General features: G+C 44.7%; 1 protein-coding gene across 8 annotated transcripts in view; it reads left to right on the forward strand.

The window, feature by feature from the left end:
• The window catches only part of PCM1 (pericentriolar material 1), a 118,442-nt gene that overhangs the window by 55,344 nt on the left and 39,709 nt on the right, over window positions 1-23,389 (forward strand). For 5 of the 8 annotated variants that reach the window (XM_063458067.1, XM_063458073.1, XM_063458070.1 and 2 more), the window contains 10 exons: window positions 875-984; window positions 2,659-2,875; window positions 8,558-8,750; window positions 10,511-10,693; window positions 11,843-12,000; window positions 14,070-14,284; window positions 14,783-14,937; window positions 15,022-15,151; window positions 22,554-22,694; window positions 23,140-23,324. In XM_063458067.1, the coding sequence (XP_063314137.1) occupies window positions 875-984; window positions 2,659-2,875; window positions 8,558-8,750; window positions 10,511-10,693; window positions 11,843-12,000; window positions 14,070-14,284; window positions 14,783-14,937; window positions 15,022-15,151; window positions 22,554-22,694; window positions 23,140-23,324 (1,687 nt within the window). The remainder of the gene's footprint in view (window positions 1-874; window positions 985-2,658; window positions 2,876-8,557; window positions 8,751-10,510; window positions 10,694-11,842; window positions 12,001-14,069; window positions 14,285-14,782; window positions 14,938-15,021; window positions 15,152-22,553; window positions 22,695-23,139; window positions 23,325-23,389) is intronic. The other 3 variants (XM_063458069.1, XM_063458071.1, XM_063458068.1) reach the window with 2 other exon arrangements.

Below are 23,389 nucleotides of genomic sequence, written 5' to 3' on the forward strand. Positions count from 1 at the left end.
CAGTTAATATGAGAGGATGTTTGGGAAAAGTGAAAGAAGGCATCACGAGAACATGGAGGAAGGTGAATATTGTGGGAGACTTTCTTTGACCACAGGAAATGGAGTGCACTTAAGCTCCTCTTATGGTCAAAGGATGTTAAGCTTACACAAGACAAAGTAGTCTCTACTTTGTCTTATGTTTTAAAGAAAACTAGATCAGATAGAAAGAACATAGGTGTAGGAAACAATAGGAGAAAAGGAAGTTTGGCATGACAGTGCCTCTTTAAAGTAGAGACTACTTTGCCCTATGTAGGATGCAGTTTTAGGCAATGGACTGACATTCGCCATGTTTTGCCGTGGGAACTTGCATTCGTTAAGTAATCTTCCTACTTCTGCTACTACTCCGTGAGATCCCCTGAGACAAGTAGAAATGTCTCCCCACGAATGACCATGCATTTCTATATCAAATGTTGATATGTGAACAAGAATTTATTGAAAGCATTGCTAAAATGTCTTTAAGTGACTTGCTAATTTGACAGATTATTGCCATAACCAGGTATCCGGTCCTGGAGTCTCTTTGAAATATAAAAACAGAAATGTTACGTCTCATCTATTTTGACTAATCCAAATTATATCATGACCTTGCTAACAAATATTGAGCATTCCTTTTTAGACCAATTGGAGTTTGATTGTTAAATGTGGTGCATATAGTGATGTATATTCGATCCCACTCCCCTCCCCCTAAATGGACTATGTATGTGTCAGTCTATTCTATTAAGTAAACACTTGCAAAAATAAATCTACATATACGCTCTAAAATGTACTACTGGATTTGATAGTTCTCTTTTCTTTGTACATCTATATAAAAACAAATTATTTTTTATTTTTATGTTAGTAGTTACCGAAACTACAGGAAGTGTTTCTGGTGTAAGTTTAACTTCCGAGCTAAATGAAGAGCTAAATGATTTGATCCAGCGCTTTCATAACCAGCTTCATGATTCTCAGGTAAATTTTGGTATCTTATCCTGCAATTATTCTCTTGGTAGAGGGGTACACTAATGTTTTCCTGTGTATTTTGTCATGTGTGGTTTGGATAACCACATGCCTTATAAATGCCCCACTCTCAACCTCCCCCAATTTCCATACTTTTATAAGAGGAACTGGCAATGCTCTGCACACCAATAACTGCAGTTTGACTCTGAATGTTATTGTCCACAGCAGGTGGAATGCTGAGCCTTTAATCAGACTTCACTTGACCTTTTAGTACAGAGTAGGCAACCTCATGCATTCAAGATGTGGATTACATCTACCCTGATACTTTGCTAGCAATGTGGCTCTTAGAGCATTATGGGAGATGTAGTCCACATCTGAAGTGCCAAAGGCTACCTACCCCTGTTTTAGTATACAAAATAAAAAATAGAAGAAGATAGATGGGAGTTTCTTTTATTTATATACTTTATTTTCTCGCTGGAATAAAATTCTTCTAACTACCGAAGTCTGTTGTTGCCGCTGTTCTTCTTTTTATTTTGTATCTTATGGGACTGGAGTAAGGAGGCATCTAGATTTAAAGGGACTCTCCAATGCCCCTCTCCCTCCCACCCCCATCCCATGTTGCTGAAGGGGTTAAAACCCCTTCAGTGACTTGCCTGAATCCAGCGCTGAAGTCCCTCGGCGCTGGGTCAGGGTCAGCCGGCGGGGGAGACCTTATAGGCCGCGTGCATTAGATCTCCCTATAGGAAAGCATTATTCAATGCTTTCCAAGGGGATTCCAGCGATGCGCGAGGTCCTAATGCATAGCGTGAGACGTCCAGCGTTGTTTAACCCCTTAAGGACCAAACTTCTGGAATAAAAGGGAATCATGACATGTCACACATGTCATGTGTCCTTAAGAGGTTAAAACACTTTGTGTTCTAAGAAGACTGAAGTCCCTGTAGTGCCTGTCTGATAGACAGCCACTGGAGGAGGACTTAACCCTGCAAGGTAATTATTGCAGTTTATAAACATTTCAATGGGCAGAAGTGGTCTGGGTGCCTGGAGTGTCCCTTTTTATTTCTTGGAAAATTGGGAGAATAGTGTGTGAATTGAAGAATGCAAAATCACAGCGGAGGTTCCCAACAGTAGATTTTTTTTTTTTTTTTTTTTTTTTGGTGAAAGTGACTATTTTTGTTCATATCGACATGTTCTGCAAGACCTTTTCTTCTCAGACTCATTATAGTTGTATACTTATGTGCCAGATGATTGCCAGGTGTTAAGCTACAACTTATGATCATCATATACAGTCAACACGTATTTCTTTTTTTCTGATGTGATTATTTAGGTAAAGAGGTATGAAATAAAGTTTCTTATCCGTCACAATCAGGAGTAAACTGAGCAGCTAATCATATGAAGACGCTGTTCCACTCTGTCTTTTACTCAGGAAAATATGAGGGATCACCTGTAAATCAACGACCACATGTCTCTGAAAAGATAGGGATTACTGATAAAGCCTGACTTATACTCACCAGAACAATAAGCTGTAGTTGGTCTGGTGACTAGTGTCCCATTAAAGTTAAAATCAAAAATTAAAGTGTAGTGTCGTATGACCAAATACATTTGACAGAGAAATATTGTTTACCCAAGACATGATTTCATTTTGAACTCAGTAAGATGAGATTTTTAACACTCTTCTGTTGCTCTAAGAGTCCACCTGTGCCAGATAACAGAAGACAAGCTGAAAGTCTTTCACTTGCAAGAGAAGTTGCTCGAAGCCGAAATTCTTCTTTATCAGAACCTGTGTCAGAAGAGCGAGGCCCACTCTTTAGCAAGGTTGGAGTACTGCTAGAAAAGAAACAAAAAATGGACTCCCTACTAGGAGAACTTCATACACTACATGATACCCAACTGAATAATAATGCATGTAAGTGGATTGATTATATCAAATTATTTGTGTCGAAAAATTTTCACCAAAATTATTTATTTTATTTGTAAATATGCATTGCTGGTTTCTGGCATGTATAAATTATAAATTTGGTTTTAAGGGCATGAGCTAATATGCTGCATACTTTATCCAGAAACTTCTGTTCCAATATTTAACTCTTGTTTACTTAGTGATTGTTTAATTGCAATTGCCAGACTCGGTGACATCAGCAGGCAGGGGTTAAGTCAGGTTAACCCCTTCACGACACTCGATGGAATTTTTTAGGCAAACTTATCCTTGCTTTAAGGACCCTTGATGGAAATTTCCTTCATTTACTAAAGTTAACCCCAGATCACGGAGTTAACGCTCCTCTGGTCTGCCTTTGTATTCGAGGCAGACCGAGAGCACCCAATCACGTTGTACCTGCAGTTGTAATCGCTCTGACAGCAGAGCGAGCACATGTGCTGCAGGGACTTCTGATCTGCCTCTCTGCTCTTCCGTGGTCAGTGGAATTAATTATTAATTGATTTTAATATTTTAAAATTATATAGTTAGCTAGCTGGGATGGGTGGAAGTTAGTGGGTAATTGGGAGATTTGGTGTTAGGCTAGCTAGGGGGGGTTAACGTTTAAAAAAAAAAAAAAAAAATCCACTCCCCTTTACCCAGTCCTAATAAAAACTAACCACTTCCTTGTCAGTTAATCACTGCTTACAGTGATCAAAATACCGATCACAGTATTATACTGTGATCTGATTTTTATTTATTTATTTTTTTACCCTCTGGTTCAATTTTTTTTATTAAAATATTTTAAAATTTATATATTTTGCTAGCTGGGGTGGGTGGGAGTTATGGGAAATTATGTAATTTGCTGTTAGTGCTGCAAACTGCTAGTTAGGGGTTAACGGTAAAAAAAGGTTTTATAAAAATGTTATAAGTGTAAAAAAAGTTTATAAGTGTAAAAAGAAACTAATAAAAAAATTCATAAGTTTAAAAAAAAAAAAAATATATATATATATATATATATATATATATTTTTTTTTTTTTTTTTTTTTAAATCGTAAAACAATACATTAGAAAATGCTCAGTACCACTACACCTGGAAAAAACTAGGGGAAAAATGATCCCATGCTAAGGTTCAAAATATGCATTTTGAAATACCCTGTGGTGTATTCTTAAAAAAAAAAAGTATGTGTTTGTGCAGTAGTTTGAATAACAAACCAGCTAAACTACTCCAAAATGGAACATGGACACAGCGTAAAAATTCAAAGTTGGAAAACAAACTGGAATGGCTGTGTCTCAAATGTGCCCCTTCAATATCCACATATACCTGGCAAAGGTACATACGGTATTGCTGTTCTCAGACGACATAACTGAACAACATATGAAGTATTCTACAGCCGTAGCACACATAAGGTTTGCAAAATATACTGTGCAAACTCACTATTTGTGTCAAAAAGGCAAACAAATGATTATCACTACACATGGTACAAGCTAGCGGAAAAAATATCCCATGCCAAGGTTCAAAATATGCCTTTTGAAATACCATGGGATGTCTTCTTTGGTGTAGTTGGAATATGCAGCCTGCTAAAGTGCTCCAAAGTGGGACACGGAAAATTCACACTTAAAAACCTGAACTTGTCACGTCTCCTTTAACAGCACTGTAACTTCACAAAATAGTGTCTAGGTCATACATTGGGCATATTGTTTTACTCAGAAGATGTAATTGAGCATAATTTGGAGGATTTTATCACCGTGGCACATATCAAGTGTAAGTCATACTCAGCAAAAAATGCAACATTTATGCCACAAACATTGGCATAAATTGGTGAAAAAATGGTGACAAAATAAAGGACCACTATAGTGCTCTGAGGGTGCCCTCACCCTCATAGCCTCCCTCCCGCCGTGCTGAAGTTGGAGGAAGGGGTTAAATTCTTACCTTTCTCCAGCGCCGGGCTCCCGGGGACTCTCCTCCTTCTTCCGACATAAATGGCTGAATGCGCGGCAAGAGCGGCGCGCGCATTCAGCCTGTCCATAGGAAAGCATTCTCAATGCTTTCTTATGGACGCTGGCGTCTTCTCACTGTGAAAATCACAGTGAGAAGTGTGGAAGCGCCTCTAGCGCCTGTCAATGAGACAGCCACTAGAGGCTGCATTAACCCATATGTAAATATAGCAGTTTCTCTGAAACTGCTATGTTTACAGCAGGCAGGGTTAACCCTAGATGGACCTGGCACCCAGACCACTTCATTAAGCTGAAGTGGTCTGGGTGCCTATATTGGTCATTTAAGGCACAATGTACACCATATAAGATACCCTGGGATGTCTGCTTCATCAAATAAAAGCCCTTTGCAGGGTTATTTGAACAGTCAAATATAATGCCCCAAAATAAGACATATGCCCGTCAAATCCATCTATGAAAACTTTAACTAAAGAAGCTGAAATAGCCTTGTCTCTTATATGGCATTGTAGATTCACAGAATAGTGCCAAAGGCATACAATGAGTGTATCGTTCTACTCAGCAGATGTAACTGAACACAAGATGGGGTTCTGTGCAGGAATAGCACATTATAAAAACATTGTTATATGTGTATCTGCCAAAATAGAGAAGAACACAATCTTACTCCAATATTTAGCAGAGATTGATGACGAAATGGCTACATAAAGAGTAAAAATAACCTTAGGTAAATAGCGTATGATGTCTACTTTATTTAAATATATACTTTTCTGACAAGACAAACATACCAACTTCTAAAATTGTTTCACATTGAAATTTAATTTTGTGTCCTATAACTTTCAAAATAAGCTGAAATCCTACACACATGTACTCTATAAATCAAGACACATGAATTTATTTTTAATTACTTTTGTAAGCTGGACATATTATGCACACGCTGTTATTGCCAAAATTGTGCTATTTGTTGGCATTTTTTTTAATGTTTAATGAGAATTGATCTATGTATATGTGACATCAAATTAAAGCCCTTTTTGCCCTCTAAACAACGATATATAATATGTGTTGCAATAAATGACAGAGATGCAAAAACTGCATTTGAACACAAACCACATAAAATGCCAAACTGTCTGCAGTGCTTAAGGGTAAGACAAGCTTTAGAAGCTGTGTCCTTAAGGGGTTAAAGGTTGCTGGTGGCTATTATTATTTTTATTTTTGTCCTACCCTAGGAGAGTAAGATATTAATGAGATCTTTTACATCTGACGCTAGCCTGTTTTTAAGAACTATAAATGTATGTAGACTATAAGAGAATAACTAATATATTGACTGAATATGAACCCTGAGCAAAGCAAGGTACTTTGAGGAGATATTTTTGTTGTTGATTAGATTATGAAGTATATTTCAGGTAGTATTCATTTTAGATAATATACTGTGTAAATCCCTCCGTGATTGCACTAACCAATGGATAAGCTAAAATATAAAAATGGACACACCGGTTGGAGGTCTGTATGGAGAATTGAAATTTGTGCTAGGAGGCTTTAGACAGTCTCGATTTTACTACCTCTAAAGAAGTCGCAAAAAGAGCAAACATGTAGGGGCTTGGACTTTGTGACCAAAGTAGAGCAATTATCTATAGGTGGTGGATGAATCCATTTACTTGGTGGATGGATGTCAGTTTTTTATTCAAATGCTATAAATAGTGATTTGGTATACGTGGAACTAGTTGCACTATATTTGTTCTTCATCTGCCTATGCTGCCTAATTTTTAACCTGCTCATAAAGAAAGGAAACCAGATAAGTGTATTTGCTGAGTAAAAGAACAAAGCTTCTTGGTATCCGTTCGTTATAAGTTGCTATATGACTAATGTTTATTTCCATTAATACAATGGAATGCTACAAGTAACTTTCACATTTCTTTTTATTCCTTTTTTTTTTTGTCTGTATTTTTATGTTCTAGTTCTGGGGTGAACAAAATGTAAAACTACTACTCCCATGGTGCTTTGTGTAAAGGCATGCAAAGCATCATTGGAGTTGTAGTTTCAAAAGATCTGGGGACAATCACAGCACTGCACTGCATTCACGGTGTCCCGTGCCTCCATGTTACACATGATGATGCCGTTCATAAAGATTTTAAATTATTGAAAGCTTTTACTAGATAGTGCCTCTGGTGTCTTTCTGACAGCCACTAAAGTCATAGTTTGACACATGTAAACATTTCTGTTTATCAGAACTGGCAATACTTGCATTTAGAGTCCCTCTAAAGTGATGAAGTAATTTGGGGGATTCTAAAGGCTTCTCCTTACTCCTTTATTGCAGTGTGTGTTTCTTTTTCACTATTTTATTGATTGTTTACTAATTATTATCAACTGACTCATAGATGACTAGTAGTTACTGGGATTATGTTTTACATTTTTCCATGTTGTTCCCACTTTTGTTTCGATATAATCATGTTGGTGCACTAATCAGTGCAGGCTCACAAGTAGAACAATAATACATTTGAGTTTATATTACATTATTATTGTTCAAAAGTGCCAACTGAACATCAAAAACATCCTACATTAAATAATACAACAAATGATACCCTGAACTGCCTAACAAGATAAACACATGTTAAGAAATGTATTGAGGATTAAGAGGATGTTTACATCTGCCAAACCTCACCAGCAAGCACCAATAAGCTGCAGTTAAAAAGCAGTGCACGGCTGGTGCACTGATTTGTGTAAAAGTTTCGTTCTTGCATCCTCTCAAGTACCCCTGGTCCTAATAAAATGAAACAAAAAACACAAAACTGCCACTTTTGCATATTTTGCTAAAATCCTCAATGGTGACTGCTTCACTTGCAGAGCATTGGCTGCGAGATGCAAGGAAAGGAGTTTTACAGCTCTGAACTCGTGTTGATGCTCTGCATCTTCTGAAATTATCAGTACTGATAATTATCAATACTAATCTGAGTCCATCCAGTGCTTCTCATTAGGGACTTAAGGCACATTCTAACCATTCGGCAAATGCTACAAATCCACTACCTATTCTAGAGAAACACCGAATCCTTTTTTGCGCTTATGTAGCAGGGGTATTTGGTGTCATCATCATTAACAAGGAAGCGCTTCTAGGGATTTCTGTCCGAAATCATACTTTCAGTGGTTTCAGAAGAAAGTAAACATTGCCATTGGTCTGGCCATATTTTACAATGTCAAAAAAAACAAAACAGGGCCTCTGCACCAGTTAATTAAAGAGAACGTGTAGTCCTAAAAATAACAATAGTTATTTCTGGACTACAGGTTCCCTACTGTCCACCCTCTTTGCTGACTTCTTTTTTACTAGATTTACTTAATTATTTTCTAGTGCTGATGATGTCTTTGCAATTCTCTTAGAGAAGCAGTGGGTTGGAGGTGCACATGAACAGCCGAACACCGCACTCCTTCAAATACTGCTATCCGCAGCTTTTTATTCCCGGACTGAGTTTTACATTTTCTTGAAGAGGAGAAGCGACTGTAGTTGCTATCAGGAAGACCGTTACTAGAAGTGGATTTAAATATGCACGGTGAAAATTATAAGACCAGTGCACCCAGACCACTAGATTGAGATGAGGTGCTCTGGGTGATGAGTGTTCCTTTTAAAACGTAAAACTTCTATTGTGGGCTTTTATTTGTCTCTTGAAAAGCAACACATTTTGTTGTCTGTTTTTCATTTGATTTATTTTGTTCTAATCCAAATATTCCATTTTATTTTAGTTATGGCATCCACAGGTTCCCCACAAAGGAGCTTGGATCAGAGAAGCATAGGATCAGCTGCCTCTGGTCCTCTCATCTCTGACAATAGAGCAACAAACAGCAGTGCATTAGCCACTGCTTATCCACCTGTACCTGCTGTATCTCGTAATGACAGTGAAGATGGAGAGAATCAAAACCCAGCAGAAAAACTCAAGTATGTGTGTTCTATATTTCATAAATAATTTTCAACTTAAAACGTTGCAGAAGCTGATGCATTAAAGCCTTGTTTCTCAGTAATACGCTTACCCCAGGGGTACGTGCACCAAGGGTAGGGTGTACGCAAAGAGCTGGCAACCTTTGTGTCCTCCAGGAAATTGCTGGCTGTGTGCTAATGCAGAGTATGCACCTACTTACCTGGATGGCTGTGCCTACTCTACCCAAATTGTGTCCTGAGGGAGAATGGAGGCAAAGAAGGTGAGGGAGTTATCTTCCAGCACTGCTCCCTCGCGTGCCCTATGTTGATGCGGTAGCAGAGTCACTCCGGCCCCAGCATCACTAAACTGCACACAATGTTGCAGTGCTGAAAGAGCGCGAAGATTACACGAACGCCACTGGACATCAGTGAAACTATCTCCACTGGACCCCTGGAACTATTCCAGCTCTCACAAAAGTAGAGGGGCAAAGTGGAATTAAATAAAAACAGATATTTGTGTGTTAAATAATATGTATGTCTGTCAGTGTGTGTCAAATTGGTAACATTATGTCTATAAGTAAATGATTGTCTCTGTGAATCTGTGTGTTTTTATCTGTGTGTTAAAACTAGTGACTGTGTGTGTCCCCTCTGTGTTAGTGTCCTCTGTGTTCGTTACCCTCCTATGTATATTTTAAAGGGGTTGTAACAAACTTGTGTAAATGGTCAAATGCCAGAATGATGGAAAAGTTCTGCAAGTCTGCTATGCTTCCAGTTTGGCTTCTTTTAGCCTTCAAAGTGAAATTTAAACTTATGATGAATTACACTTTAGTGAATAACTCCATATGTGTTTTCAACCAACTGAAATACAGCTATGTGTCAATAGTGTCAATCAGTCCCTAGCTGCTTTAAAATGCTGCCTTTATGCAAAAATAAAATTTAATGAGAGATGATTGCTTTCATGTGCATTTGAACATCTTTTAAATCAACCAAACCTAAATTGATCTTTCCTGTTTTATTTTATTAGTGTATTTGACTAAATATGTATTGAAAATAAATGTTTTTTTGCAAAAAGTCATATTTTAAATATACTTTCTTATTTTTTTTTTAATTTCAATTGTCAGAAGTTACTTGTGGTTTTTTTTTTTTTTTTATTGTAATTATTTTATCCATTTAAATATTTATTTACACTTTTACGGACTGTAAAAACATAGAACATGAAGTTATGATCAAGAGTAGACGGAATTATGGATTAAAGGGACACTGTAGGCACCCAGACCACTTCATCTAATTAAAGTGGTCTGTGTGCAGTGTCCCTTTTGCCCTTAGTGCTGCAGTGTTAAACATTACAGTTCTAGAAAAACTACAATGTTTATGTTGCATCTCTAAGTCTGCCCACAGTGGCTGTCTCCAAGCCAGCCACTAGAGGGTTTCCTGAATCGAAACAGACATTTGGTTCGGTATATGACGCTGGATTCTGCATGAGACCATACAGCATCAAATTTTTTCCTTTTAGCAAATCATTGATTCACCCGCTCGTCATGGGCTGTCGGAGGGGGCGGAGCTTCAGCCCAACGCCGAATGACATCGGTGCTGGGAAAAGGGAAGTAAAAAAAGGAGAGGGGGGGAGAGACAGAGGGAGCTATAGTGTCAGGAATACAGCTTTGTATTCCTGGCGCTATAGTATCCCTTTAAATAATTTCTAGCAGTCTAAAATCATATTTGCTACTCCAACAACTTGCCATTACATTTTTGCTTAGTGAAATAAAATTTTCTTCCCCTAGGAAATTGCAAGAAGTTCGAAAAAGATTAAACGAGTTGCGTGATTTGGTTCATTATTATGAGCAGACATCTGACATGATGACAGACGCTGTCAATGAAAACACTAAAGATGAGGAAGAAAGTGCAGATTCCGAGTATGAATCTGATTCGGAGCAAGAGTTAACTCACCCTATCACTAACATAAGGTTAGGAAACATTTATTTTGTAGCTTTTGATTGTGTAGTGTGTGGTTAAAGTGCATTACATACCATATCTTATTTGTTCAAAGAACATGTTTATTTGCAGACTTGTATTAATACCTAAAGGGGGAAAAGACACTTCGCCGAATTTTTCTTTTTCGTTTACTTATTCAATATATTTAGCAAACATGTATTTATGAGGATGCCGCCATTTTAGCTCCTTGTCAGTCACTATGATGTGCCTTGTTTTTTGCACCCAGCTGTCAATAGAGAATACTTTCATAGAAGAGGAGAAAAAAAAAATTGCCCTATAATTTCAGTGTTCTGAAATGTGGATGAATTGTATCACTATTTTGGCCATTTTTTTTTTTTTAAAGTAATCTAAAAAAAATACTATATATTTTTTATATAGCTCTTTCCATTTCAGAAGACTTCCAAATGCTGCCTTGTATTTGAGACTGTACTGTGGATATAACTGGAATGTTAGAATAAATTAACTTTTGTGAATATGTGGAGAACGGCTATATGTGCTGTGGGAAATGTTGGGACTTAAATGCTAATATGTAATTGTAATACTAAAGTTTGCTGTAGATATGTACAGTGTGATAGTGGATATGTTATTTTAGACTGCTATATAAATCTACACAACTTGTACCCCTGCATAAATACAGGCTTGTTAATATTGCCCTGATATGCTGCTGTCCAGATCATGTTAACCTGTCTACCAGTAATGTAGATCTCATTTTGCTTTAGTTTAGTATTGCTTCTAAATTGGCATACATTTGGCTACATCACATTAACCTCTTAAGGACACATGACGTGTGACATGTCATGATTCCCTTAAATTTCAGAAGTTTGGTCCTTAAGGGGTTAAACTGTGGCCCTTTGGCATTTTGGCCCTTTGATGATTTTCTATATTATAGAGTAAAATTGAAGGGAAGTTTTAAAGTAAAGGGATTGAGTGCTTTGTAATGCAGTGATAGCAACCATGTCTGTGTAGATGTTATACAACATATCACATGTTGTTCAGGATCATTATTCTGTGAGCATTTTGGGAAATGTTGGCTGCAGTGCCACATTTGTCCACTACTGTACAAATGCAAATTAATGACTGAATTATTTGTTTCTGCTTTTTTTTCTTCTTCCTATTAATAGAAATCCACAACGCATGCATAGCTGGGGACAAATGAATAGCCTCACCAACGTTCCATCTGGTACAAATAACAGAGATGAAAGACCACTTAACACCGAATGTGAAATAAACAACAGATCTTCTGTTAATTTAAGACCCTTCAATGTGTTGTCTTCATTAGGTATGCTTTAGTACTGAACTGTACAATCACAGACTGGAATCAGAAATCTAAAAGATTAAAAATCTTGAAAGCCAGTCTCTTGTATAATATAAATGTACTCTCCAAACACCTTGTATAGCATATGGTACAAGGAGCTCCAAAATCTGGGATTACTTAGAATTGCAATTTAGAGTAAGAAGAATACTATAGTTAGTTTCAGGGTGGGGAAGTTCAGTTTTATTTTTTTTAAACATGTCGCTTTTAAAGTGGCACTGTCATGCCGAACTTACCTTTCCTCAGTCTCTTCCTCTTCTCCCCCTCTCTCGGGATCTGTTCTTCTTTTCTTTCTGTCTTCTTTAGTTTTCTTTAAAATCATAAAACAAAGTAGGGACTCTTTGCCTTATGGAGGTTTCCTCCGCTTGACCAGCTTTGACCAGCGGAGGAGCAAAGTGTGCTTCATTTCCGCTGGTCAGAACAATTTTCCCACAATTCTCACCTTTACTTCCCACGATGCTTCCTGTCAGTATTGCCGAACGTCCTGTCACTGTGACAGAACGCCGGCAAAAGTGCCGAATTGCAACCTAACAGAATGAGAACAGTTTCTCCATTCGTGTTAGGACGCAATTCGGGACTTTGTTCGGATCGCAATTTTATTCGAATGAATGAAACGCCGATCCTATTTGTGCTGTGGCTGCATCTTGCAGCCGCTTAGTAAATAACTCCCTAATTCCCTCGGTATCAGGGAGTTATCTACTAAAAGGCTGAAAGACCTAAATTGGTCTTTCAGCCAACTTTACGAATGCTAAGTAAAGATTACTTGGTATTAGTAAATTCAGCCCCTACTTGCTACACTGCGAGTAGGGGCATGTCTATTAAACAGTGAGCCGCCTGTGGCTGCTCGCTGTTTAAAAAAAAACACCCCAAAAAACCTAATAACAATTAGGAAGGGGGGGGTGGGGGCCATAAATCACAATGGGGGGGACCTATTGTCCACCCCCCCACCCCTGCGCAGCGGGTGGGGGACCTAAATAAGGATAAGTGGAGACACACACAACCTACTGTCCTCAAACCCCCGAGCGGTGGGTGGGGGCCCTATATAAGAATGGGGGGGGGGGGGGGGGACCTACTGGCCCCCACTCCTGAGCGGGCCCTAAAAAACGGAGTGCTCTTTGTCATTTTACACAGTGTGGGAAAATTCCAAAGAACTTTCACATGCTGTGTAAAATGACACAGAGCACTGTGATTGGGTGGCTTGAAATCCATCCATCCCCTTACTGTTATTCTTATATAGGGCCCCTTACCCACCGTTCGGGGAGGGAGGACAGTAGGTCCCCCGTTCCCCCCCTTATTGTTTTTTAGGGCCTCCACCCACTGCTCAGGGGTGGGGGCTGGGGGGTGGGGGAGGGAGGACAGTAGGTTCCCCTCCCTCCTTATTGTTATTTAGTATTTTTTTTTTTGTTTTTTTTTTTAAACAGTGGAGCCACAGGCTGCTCACTGTTTAGTGGACATGCCCCTTCTCGCGGTATTTTAATCTCCCTTATGCTATTATGGGGGTCATATTGACCCTCATAGAATGATGGGGGGACCAGGGAGGCTTATGAAGTGGCAGGGAGCCCAGCTCCCTGCCGCTTCTATCTTTACATATTACAAGGAGGGAGCTGTGTGCCGGTAGCTCCCTCCTTGTAATAAACTGAACGAACAAGCGAACAGTGATACTCAGTGTTTGTTTGTCTGACAATGCTATTCATTCATTCGGCTTTCTGATGAATGAATAGATGAAATTCCCGTTCGCATGTCAAATGTTTAACTGGGCATGTGCGGGAATCTCAGTGCTATCTAGTGTGAGCAGATGACGTGTCCCACAGGGACTTCCTCTACCCACACAAAGATGGCGGCGCCCTGAATATAGGCTTAGAGGCATTTGGGGGTGACTAGGGGGTCAATTAGATGTAGTGGAGGCAGGAGGGGGGGGTTAAAAAAACAAAAACAAAAAACTGGATTCGGCCATGATAGTGCTGCTTTAAGTAAAGCATTTTTGCTTATCAAGAGTACAGTTATCCAGCAGTTGATCGCTTTTATTTACAATTTAGATTGTTTGTATAAAAGTGAAGTTGATAAGGATAGAATTCGTGAAATGGAGCTGGATGAAGAAGATATAGAGGATGACCAAGCAAGCCGGGCATCTGTATCCAGTAGTAGCAGTGTTGCTGATGAAAACAGTAGCGATTTCCAGCAAAAATTTAATCGACTCATTGCAGCTAAACAGAAACTTCGACAGCTACAGGATCTTGTTGCAATGGTACAGGTATAATCATATTAAATGGAAATGCAATATTTGTTTTCAACACCTAGTGCTAAAATGGTTAGCTTTATTTTTAAATTTAAGAACTTAAAATATCTACATTGTTCATCCCTTTCAATTTTTTAATTCTTATTTTTATTTTTAAACAAATGTCTGGAATATTCTAATATTGATATCCAAATTTTGCATAATTATACACCCCTTATTTATGGCTTGGCTAAAACTGGCAAATCTTACCCACTTTATATTCATTTTGTGGAAAACACAAGCTAATATGGACAAGCCAGGAGACAACGTAGGCAAAACCAGTTGAGATATTTGGAGTTCCAAATTGTATAATTAAATACAAATGTCCCTTCTGTTTGTTGCAGTAGTGCCCTAACTATGTAGATATTTGTTTAGAAGACTAGTCTCCATTTAGTCTGCCTGGTTGATATTCATAATTTAATTGCATACATTGTTAGATAGTAAGTTTACATGTTCATTCTATCTTTTTGTCAGTATGGTGATGATACAGAGTCTGAAACCATTGCAGCTGAGAGATCTGGTAGTGATCACCTTTTAACAGAGGCCTCAAACGCTACACAGCAACCAAATAACACTCGTCAAAATTCGTCTAAAGTTCAAAAAGATATAGCTTTAAAGGAACAAGCAAGGTAATGGTCTTGTTTTTGTACTTGTATACAAAATTGTAATCCATTATCCACCACACCCCCATTATTGATATTTTCTTATTTCAGAGAGAAATTCTATGAATCTAAGCTTCAGCAGCAGCAAAAGGAACTAAAACAGTTACAGGAAGAACGGAAGAAACTTATTGAAATTCAAGAGAAAATACAGACTTTACAGAAAGCTTGTCCAGACTTACAGGTAAAGAAACATCAGCCACAAAAAAAATGCATCTTAAAACTACTACTAAACCAAAACTAATGAAAGTGAAACAATGCATATTTATGCTTATCATTCCCATCCATGAAAACTCCTCCCTTAACAACTGAGTTGAGGTTTCTCTGTCACCATGGTACCAGTAGTCATAACTGTGGCTTTCTATGCCATCCTTCATAAAGTGGGCTTTAATACAGCATTGAACGTCCTGCATATTTGGTGTGCATAGGGTTAAATCCCTCCTCACACGGGAATAAATAGTTACCTGGAAACCCCTCTGTCTGCTGGGGCCATTTTCATTGGCCATAGTCTTTTTGATGAGCTGTTTACAGCACTGAAAACAGCTCTTTAAATGCCTATTAAAAAGATCATAGTCTGATTGGGTTAAATCCCTGCTCACACCACTAAACCCAGGTAACTATTCAATATCTTGAACTTTATTCAGAATTACAGTGTAATTCTGAAAACTGCCACATACCACCATCTACTGTTAAAGTAAAACCCATTTCTAATATCAATTGATATTTGCAGTGGGTTACTTTATTGGTGGGATTAGGGGTAGGGTTAGAGTTAGACAAGTGGTGTGAGAGTAGGCTATGATTACACATGGTTTTAGATTAGGGTAAAGGTTAATGCTAGAGCGTTAAGGGAAAGATTAGCAAAGGCTAAAGTGTGTGTGTGCTTGTCCTTGTCCTTATTAATGGCCACAGAGGAATCAATGAAGTATTGAATTGGATTATGAAAAATGTGAATAATCTGAGTATCAAAAATACCAGGAAATTCTTCTTTGTTCTAATAGGAATGGTGAAGTGCGAGAGAAGCTTCAAATAAGGAATTGTTTAAGCAAAGAGTATATTTATTTAAAGTTGCACTAATATTTTTTTTGGCAGATTATTATAAATGTATTCTCTTTATGAAACATTCATATTGACTATTAGAATTTCACTGGAATTCCAATATATATGTTGTATCTTTAGGTGAGACCCCAAGGCGTTTTTAACACAGTCCTTAAATAGTTTAAGCAGAAAAATGATCTGTTTAGTTGAACAGTTTGTAGAGTAAAATTGTATACATTCCATTCTTGTTGGCGTGCACTGGAAATAGACCTCCTTTTAGAGCCTCTTTTATCATATGCAATCAGACAAAATAGGGACAACTTATCGAGAATGCAGAGATTGAGAAAAGCAGAGAAAAGGCAGAGCTTCCTCTGTCAACTTTTGTCATTTCCCAGTCACATTCATTGGTAACAGATGAAACCGCATCTTTTTGGGCGTGCATGCGTTTGTGTCTCTGCCCAAAAAGATATATATTGCAAACCAGTGCAAGTGTATACTCTATGCAAGTGCTTACGCAAATGGGATATCTGTAAAATATATGATCTATCTGATTCTGATGAAGTATGGAAAATCACTCAGAGGTCTTAAGTAGGGATACAGTTTGTGTAAGCACCTTATTGGGCAGTAAAATTTATGGGAAATTCTGCACAAGAATATAACTTTGACACAGGCTTCTGACAGATTCAGGCTTTCCTGGTAGAATGAAATATCCCCTTTTAGGGAAAGAGAAAAGAACTGGTAGAAAAGGCCTTTGTTTCTGAGTTTTAGAGTTGAAGACAGATGTGAATGTAGATCAAGCATGTCCAACTCAAAGGCTAGCACGGGCCCACCAAACACGGTTTAAGTTTATGCGGGCCGCAAAAAAAACCCCAAAACCTTAAATTTTCATAGAAATGTAGGTTTGTTTTGAAAAGTACAGTATAAAAAAACAAAACGCATTCTCCCCCCCCTCACTAAATCCCAGTCTCTCCCCCCCCCTCACTAAATCCCAGTCTCTCCCCCCCCTCACTAAATCCCTGTCTCCCCCCCCTCACTAAATCCCAGTCCGTCCCGTCCCCCTCTGTGCTAAATCCCTGTCGCCCCGTCCCCCTCTGTGCTAAATCCCTGTCATCCGTCCGTCCCCCTCTGGGCTAAATCCCAGTCGCCCCCCAGCTCGTCCCCCTCTGGGCTAAATCCCAGTCGCCCCCCAGCTCGTCCCCCTCTGGGCTAAATCCCAGTCGCCCCCCAGCCCGTCCCCCTCTGGGCTAAATCCCAGTCGCCCCCCAGCCCGTCCCCCTCTGGGCTAAATCCCAGTCGCCCCCCAGCCCGTCCCCCTCTGGGCTAAATCCCAGTCGCCCCCCAGCCCGTCCCCCTCTGGGCTAAATCCCAGTCGCCCCCCAGCACGTCCCCCTCTGGGCTAAATACCAGTCGCCCCCCAGCCCGTCCCCCTCTGGGCTAAATCCCAGTCGCCCCCCAGCCCGTCCCCCTCTGGGCTAAATCCCAGTCGCCCCCCAGCCCGTCCCCCTCTGGGCTAAATCCCAGTCGCCCCCCAGCCCGTCCCCCTCTGGGCTAAATCCCAGTCGCCCCCCAGCCCGTCCCCCTCTGGGCTAAATCCCAGTCGCCCCCCAGCCCGTCCCCCTCTGGGCTAAATCCCAGTCGCCCCCCAGCCCGTCCCCCTCTGGGCTAAATCCCAGTCGCCCCCCAGCCCGTCCCCCTCTGGGCTAAATCCCAGTCGCCCCCCAGCCCGTCCCCCTCTGGGCTAAATCCCAGTCGCCCCCCAGCCCGCCCCCCTCTGGGCTAAATCCCAGTCGCCCCCCAGCCCGTCCCCCTCTGGGCTAAATCCCAGTCGCCCCCCAGCCCGTCCCCCTCTGGGCTAAATCCCAGTCGCCCCCCAGCCCGTCCCCCTCTGGGCTAAATCCCAGTCGCCCCCCAGCCCGTCCCCCTCTGGGCTAAATCCCAGTCGCCCCCCAGCCCGTCCCCCTCTGGGCTAAATCCCAGTCGCCCCCCAGCCCGTCCCCCTCTGGGCTAAATCCCAGTCGCCCCCCAGCCCGTCCCCCTCTGGGCTAAATCCCAGTCGCCCCCCAGCCCGTCCCCCTCTGGGCTAAATCCCAGTCGCCCCCCAGCCCGTCCCCCTCTGGGCTAAATCCCAGTCGCCCCCCAGCTCGTCCCCCTCTGGGCTAAATCCCAGTCGCCCCCCAGCCCGTCCCCCTCTGGGCTAAATCCCAGTCGCCCCCCAGCCCGTCCCCCTCTGGGCTAAATCCCAGTCGCCCCCCAGCCCGTCCCCCTCTGGGCTAAATCCCAGTCGCCCCCCAGCCCGTCCCCCTCTGGGCTAAATCCCAGTCGCCCCCCAGCCCGTCCCCCTCTGGGCTAAATCCCAGTCGCCCCCCAGCCCGTCCCCCTCTGTGCTAAATCCCAGTCGTCCCGTCCCCCTCTGTGCTAAATCCCTGTCGTCCCGTCCCCCCCCCCTCTGTGCTAAATCCCTGTCTTCCGTCCGTCCCCCTCTGTGCTAAATCCCTGTCTTCCGTCCCCCTCTGTGCTAAATCCCTGTCTTCCGTCCGTCCCCCTCTGTGCTAAATCCCTGTCTTCCGTCCGTCCCCCTCTGTGCTAAATCCCAGTCGCCCCCCAGCCCGTCCCCCTCTGGGCTAAATCCCAGCCCGTCCCCCAGCCCGTCCCCCCTCTGGGCTAAATCCCAGCCCGTCCCCCCTCTGGGCTAAATCCCAGCCCGTCCCCCCTCTGGGCTAAATCCCAGCCCGTCCCCCCTCTGGGCTAAATCCCAGTCGCCCCCCAGCCCGTCCCCCTCTGGGCTAAATCCCAGTCGTCCCGTCCCCCTCTGTGCTAAATCCCTGTCGTCCCGTCCCCCTCTGTGCTAAATCCCAGTCGTCCCGTCCCCCTCTGTGCTAAATCCCAGTCGTCCGTCCGTCCCCCTCTGGGCTAAATCCCTGTCATCCGTCCGTCCCCCTCTGGGCTAAATCCCAGTCGCCCCCCAGCCCGTCCCCCTCTGGGCTAAATCCCAGCCCGTCCCCCATCCCCCTCTGGGCCAAATCCCAGCCCGTCCCCCTCTGGGCTAAATCCCAGCCCGTCCCCCAGCCTGTCCCCCTCTGGGCTAAATCCCAGCCCGTCCCCCTCTGGGCTAAATCCCAGCCCGTCCCCCCTCTGGGCTAAATCCCAGTCGTCCGTCCGTCCGTCCGTCCGTCCGTCTGCCCCCCTCTGGGCTAAATCCCAGTCGTCCGTCCGTCCGTCCGTCCGTCTGCCCCCCTCTGGGCTAAATCCCAGTCGTCCGTCCGTCTGCCCCCCTCTGGGCTAAATCCCAGTTGTCCGTCCGTCCGTCTGCCCCCCTCTGGGCTAAATCCCAGTCGTCCGTCCGTCCGTCTGCCCCCCTCTGGGCTAAATCCCAGTCGTCCGTCCGTCCGTCTGCCCGCCCCCCTCTGGGCTAAATCCCAGTCGTCCGTCCGTCTGCCCCCCTCTGGGCTAAATCCCAGTCGTCCGTCCGTCCGTCTGCCCCCCTCTGGGCTAAATCCCAGTCGTCCGTCCGTCCGTCTGCCCCCCTCTGGGCTAAATCCCAGTCGTCCGTCCGTCCGTCTGCCCCCCTCTGGGCTAAATCCCAGTCGTCCGTCCGTCCGTCTGCCCCCCTCTGGGCTAAATCCCAGTCGTCCGTCCGTCCGTCTGCCCCCCTCTGGGCTAAATCCCAGTCGTCCGTCCGTCCGTCTGCCCCCCTCTGGGCTAAATCCCAGTCGTCCGTCCGTCCGTCCGTCTGCCCCCCTCTGGGCTTAAATCCCAGTCGTCCGTCCGTCCGTCCGTCTGCCCCCCTCTGGGCTAAATCCCAGTCGTCCGTCCGTCCGTCTGCCCCCCTCTGGGCTAAATCCCAGTCGTCCGTCCGTCCCTCCGTCCCTCTGTCCGTCCGTCCGTCCGTCCGCCCCCCTCTGGGCTAAATCCCAGTCGTCCGTCCGTCTGCCCCCCTCTGGGCTAAATCCCAGTCGTCCGCCTGTCTGCCCCCCTCTGGGCTAAATCCCAGTCGTCCGTCCGTCTGTCTGCCCCCCTCTGGGCTAAATCCCAGTCGTCCGTCCGTCTGCCCCCCTCTGGGCTAAATCCCAGTCGTCCGTTCGTCTGCCCCCCTCTGGGCTAAATCCCAGTCGTCCGTCCGTCCGTCTGCCCCCCTCTGGGCTAAATCCCAGTCGTCCGTCCGTCCCTCTGCCCCCCTCTGGGCTAAATCCCACTCGTCCGTCCGTCCGTCTGCCCCCCTCTGGGCTAAATCCCAGTCGTCCGTCCGTCCGCCCCCCTCTGGGCTAAATCCCAGTCGTCCGTCCGTCCCCCCCCCTCTGGGCTCAATCCCAGTCGTCCGTCCTGTCCGTCCGCCCCCCTCTGGGCTAAATCCCAGTCGTCCGTCCGTCCGCCCGCCCCCCTCTGGGCTAAATCCCAGTCGTCCGTCCGTCCGCCCGCCCCCCTCTGGGCTAAATCCCAGTCGTCCGTCCGTCCGCCCGCCCCCCTCTGGGCTAAATCCCAGTCGTCCGTCCGCCCGCCCCCCCCCCCTCTGGGCTAAATCCCAGTCGTCCGTCCGCCCGCCCGCCCCCCTCTGGGCTAAATCCCAGTCGTCCGTCCGTCCGTCTGCCCCCCTCTGGGCTAAATCCCAGTCGTCCGTCCGTCCCCCCCCCTCTGGGCTCAATCCCAGTCGTCCGTCCTGTCCGTCCGCCCCCCTCTGGGCTAAATCCCAGTCGTCCGTCCGTCCGCCCGCCCCCCTCTGGGCTAAATCCCAGTCGTCCGTCCGTCCGCCCGCCCCCCTCTGGGCTAAATCCCAGTCGTCCGTCCGTCCGCCCGCCCCCCTCTGGGCTAAATCCCAGTCGTCCGTCCGCCCGCCCCCCCCCCTCTGGGCTAAATCCCAGTCGTCCGTCCGTCCGCCCGCCCGCCCCCCTCTGGGCTAAATCCCAGTCGTCCGTCCGTCCGTCTGCCCCCCTCTGGGCTAAATCCCAGTCGTCCGTCCGCCCCCCTCTGGGCTAAATCCCAGTCGTCCGTCCGTCCCTCTGCCCCCCTCTGGGCTAAATCCCAGTCGTCCGTCCGTCCGTCTACCCCCCTCTGGGCTAAATCCCAGTCGTCCGTCCGTCTGCCCCCCTCTGGGCTAAATCCGTCCGTCCGTCCGTCCGTCCGTCCGTCCGTCTGCCCCCCTCTGGGCTAAATCCCAGTCGTCCGTCCGTCTGCCCCCCTCTGGGCTAAATCCCAGTCGTCCGTCCGTCCGTCTGCCCCCCTCTGGGCTAAATCCCAGTCGTCCGTCCGTCCGTCTGCCCCCCTCTGGGCTAAATCCCAGTCGTCCGTCCGTCTGCCCCCCTCTGGGCTAAATCCCAGTCGTCCGTCCGTCCGTCTGCCCCCCTCTGGGCTAAATCCCAGTCGTCCGTCCGTCCGTCCGTCTGCCCCCCTCTGGGCTAAATCCCAGTCGTCCGTCCGTCCGTCCGCCCCCCTCTGGGCTAAATCCCAGTCGTCCGTCCGTCCGTCCGCCCCCCTCTGGGCTAAATCCCAGTCGTCCGTCCGTCCCCCCCCCCTCTGGGCTCAATCCCAGTCGTCCGTCCGTCCGTCCCCCTCTGGGCTAAATCCCAGTCGTCCGTCCGTCCGCCCGCCCGCCCCCCTCTGGGCTAAATCCCAGTCGTCCGTCCGCCCCCCTCTGGGCTAAATCCCAGTCGTCCGTCCGTCCGCCCGCCCCCCTCTGGGCTAAATCCCAGTCGTCCGTCCGTCCGCCCGCCCCCCTCTGGGCTAAATCCCAGTCGTCCGTCCGTCTGCCCGCCCCCCTCTGGGCTAAATCCCAGTCGTCCGTCCGCCCCCCTCTGGGCTAAATCCCAGTCGTCCGCCCGCCCGCCCCCCTCTGGGCTAAATCCCAGTCGTCCGTCCGTCCGTCCCCCTCTGGGCTAAATCCCAGTCGTCCGTCCGTCCGCCCCCCTCTGGGCTAAATCCCAGTCGTCCGTCCGTCCGCCCCCCTCTGGGCTAAATCCCAGTCGTCCGTCCGTCCGTCCGCCCCCCTCTGGGCTAAATCCCAGTCGTCCGTCCGTCCGCCCGCCCCCCTCTGGGCTAAATCCCAGTCGTCCGTCCGCCCCCCTCTGGGCTAAATCCCAGCCGCCGTCCAGCCGTGGCCATCGCAACACTGGCGGACTCGCATATGCATGGCAAACTCGCGGCTCGCCGGGCCACACAAATATTCATTGTGGGCTGCGAGTTTTACATGCTTGATGTAGATGTTTGGATTCTTGTTTGTTGGCATACTCTGGGTTTTATTTTATTTTTTTATTTTTTTGTGAAACTAGCAACTTTTAAAGGGGAAACATGAGTTTTTCAACGTCATTTAATTTGAAAGTTGATGTTTAACAGCAGCAGATAGACAGATGTGTGCAGTGCTTATGATTTTAACTTGGTACAAAAGGCAATGCCAGAATGTATTTATTACTGAATGAATTAGAGTATTGCTAGTAATAATTTGTATTAAATACGGTGATTGAGTAATTTTGTTGTGATGTTTTTATATTGTGATGTTTTAATGTGATTATCCGTCTTTTTCTTAATCTTGTATCATTTTATGTTTTTGGTTCACCATTTAGCTGTCCACCTCTAGTGCTGGAACCTTTCCCACTAACAGACATTTACCAACAACTACTTCAACTCCTGAGGTTGATGATCCTAGCAAAGCAATAATTCCGACTATGCCTGACCCTGAAGATTCTTCATCTGTGGATAATGAGGTAAGCTACCCGTTGTGTCCAGTATAGCATTACAGATTTTATTACAATAATTAGTTTCACATTGTCCAGCCTGTTTTTTTGTGATTGATTGAGAACTTTGGGACAGGTTAGCCCAGTGCTTTCAGCCGATAATGTCAATTTGGGCAAAACTGATATTGCAGAAACCTTAAGTCTGCAATATCAATGTGGCTGAAAAGGTGACAGTCTGAGTGCCCAGACAGACATGAACCTTAAACCTGAGGACAGCAGTAAGGCATTGGAGACTAATTATTTTTGCTAATTGTGCCTCATAAATAATTAAAAGGATCTGGACAATAGTTGTCTGTCTACCAGACAAGTATGTTAATTTAGTTTGCCTATGCCAAATAATTTTTGCTGATATACAGAACTGCTCTTCTCTCATGGCTTGATGTTGTGCTCATTTTCTAATTTATTTTCTGTGAAGGTGTGGTCAGAAATTCGAAGGCACCAAATTGTACGGGAGGACTTGAGACAAAGAAGAAAGCAGTTAGAGTCCCTGATGGCAGAGCAGCAGCAAAGACATGGATTAACAGATACAAATTCAGCTGCATCTCTGAGAAGTGAAGACTCTGAAAATCAGGGGTATCAGCACCAAAGCCGGACAGAAAAGTGAGTGTGCCCTAAAAAAAAAGTATATATATATCAATATTTTGTACCTTGTATTTATGCTCTAT

This window comes from Pelobates fuscus, chromosome 6 (genome assembly GCF_036172605.1).
Source record: "Pelobates fuscus isolate aPelFus1 chromosome 6, aPelFus1.pri, whole genome shotgun sequence".
Taxonomy (NCBI): domain Eukaryota; kingdom Metazoa; phylum Chordata; class Amphibia; order Anura; family Pelobatidae; genus Pelobates; species Pelobates fuscus.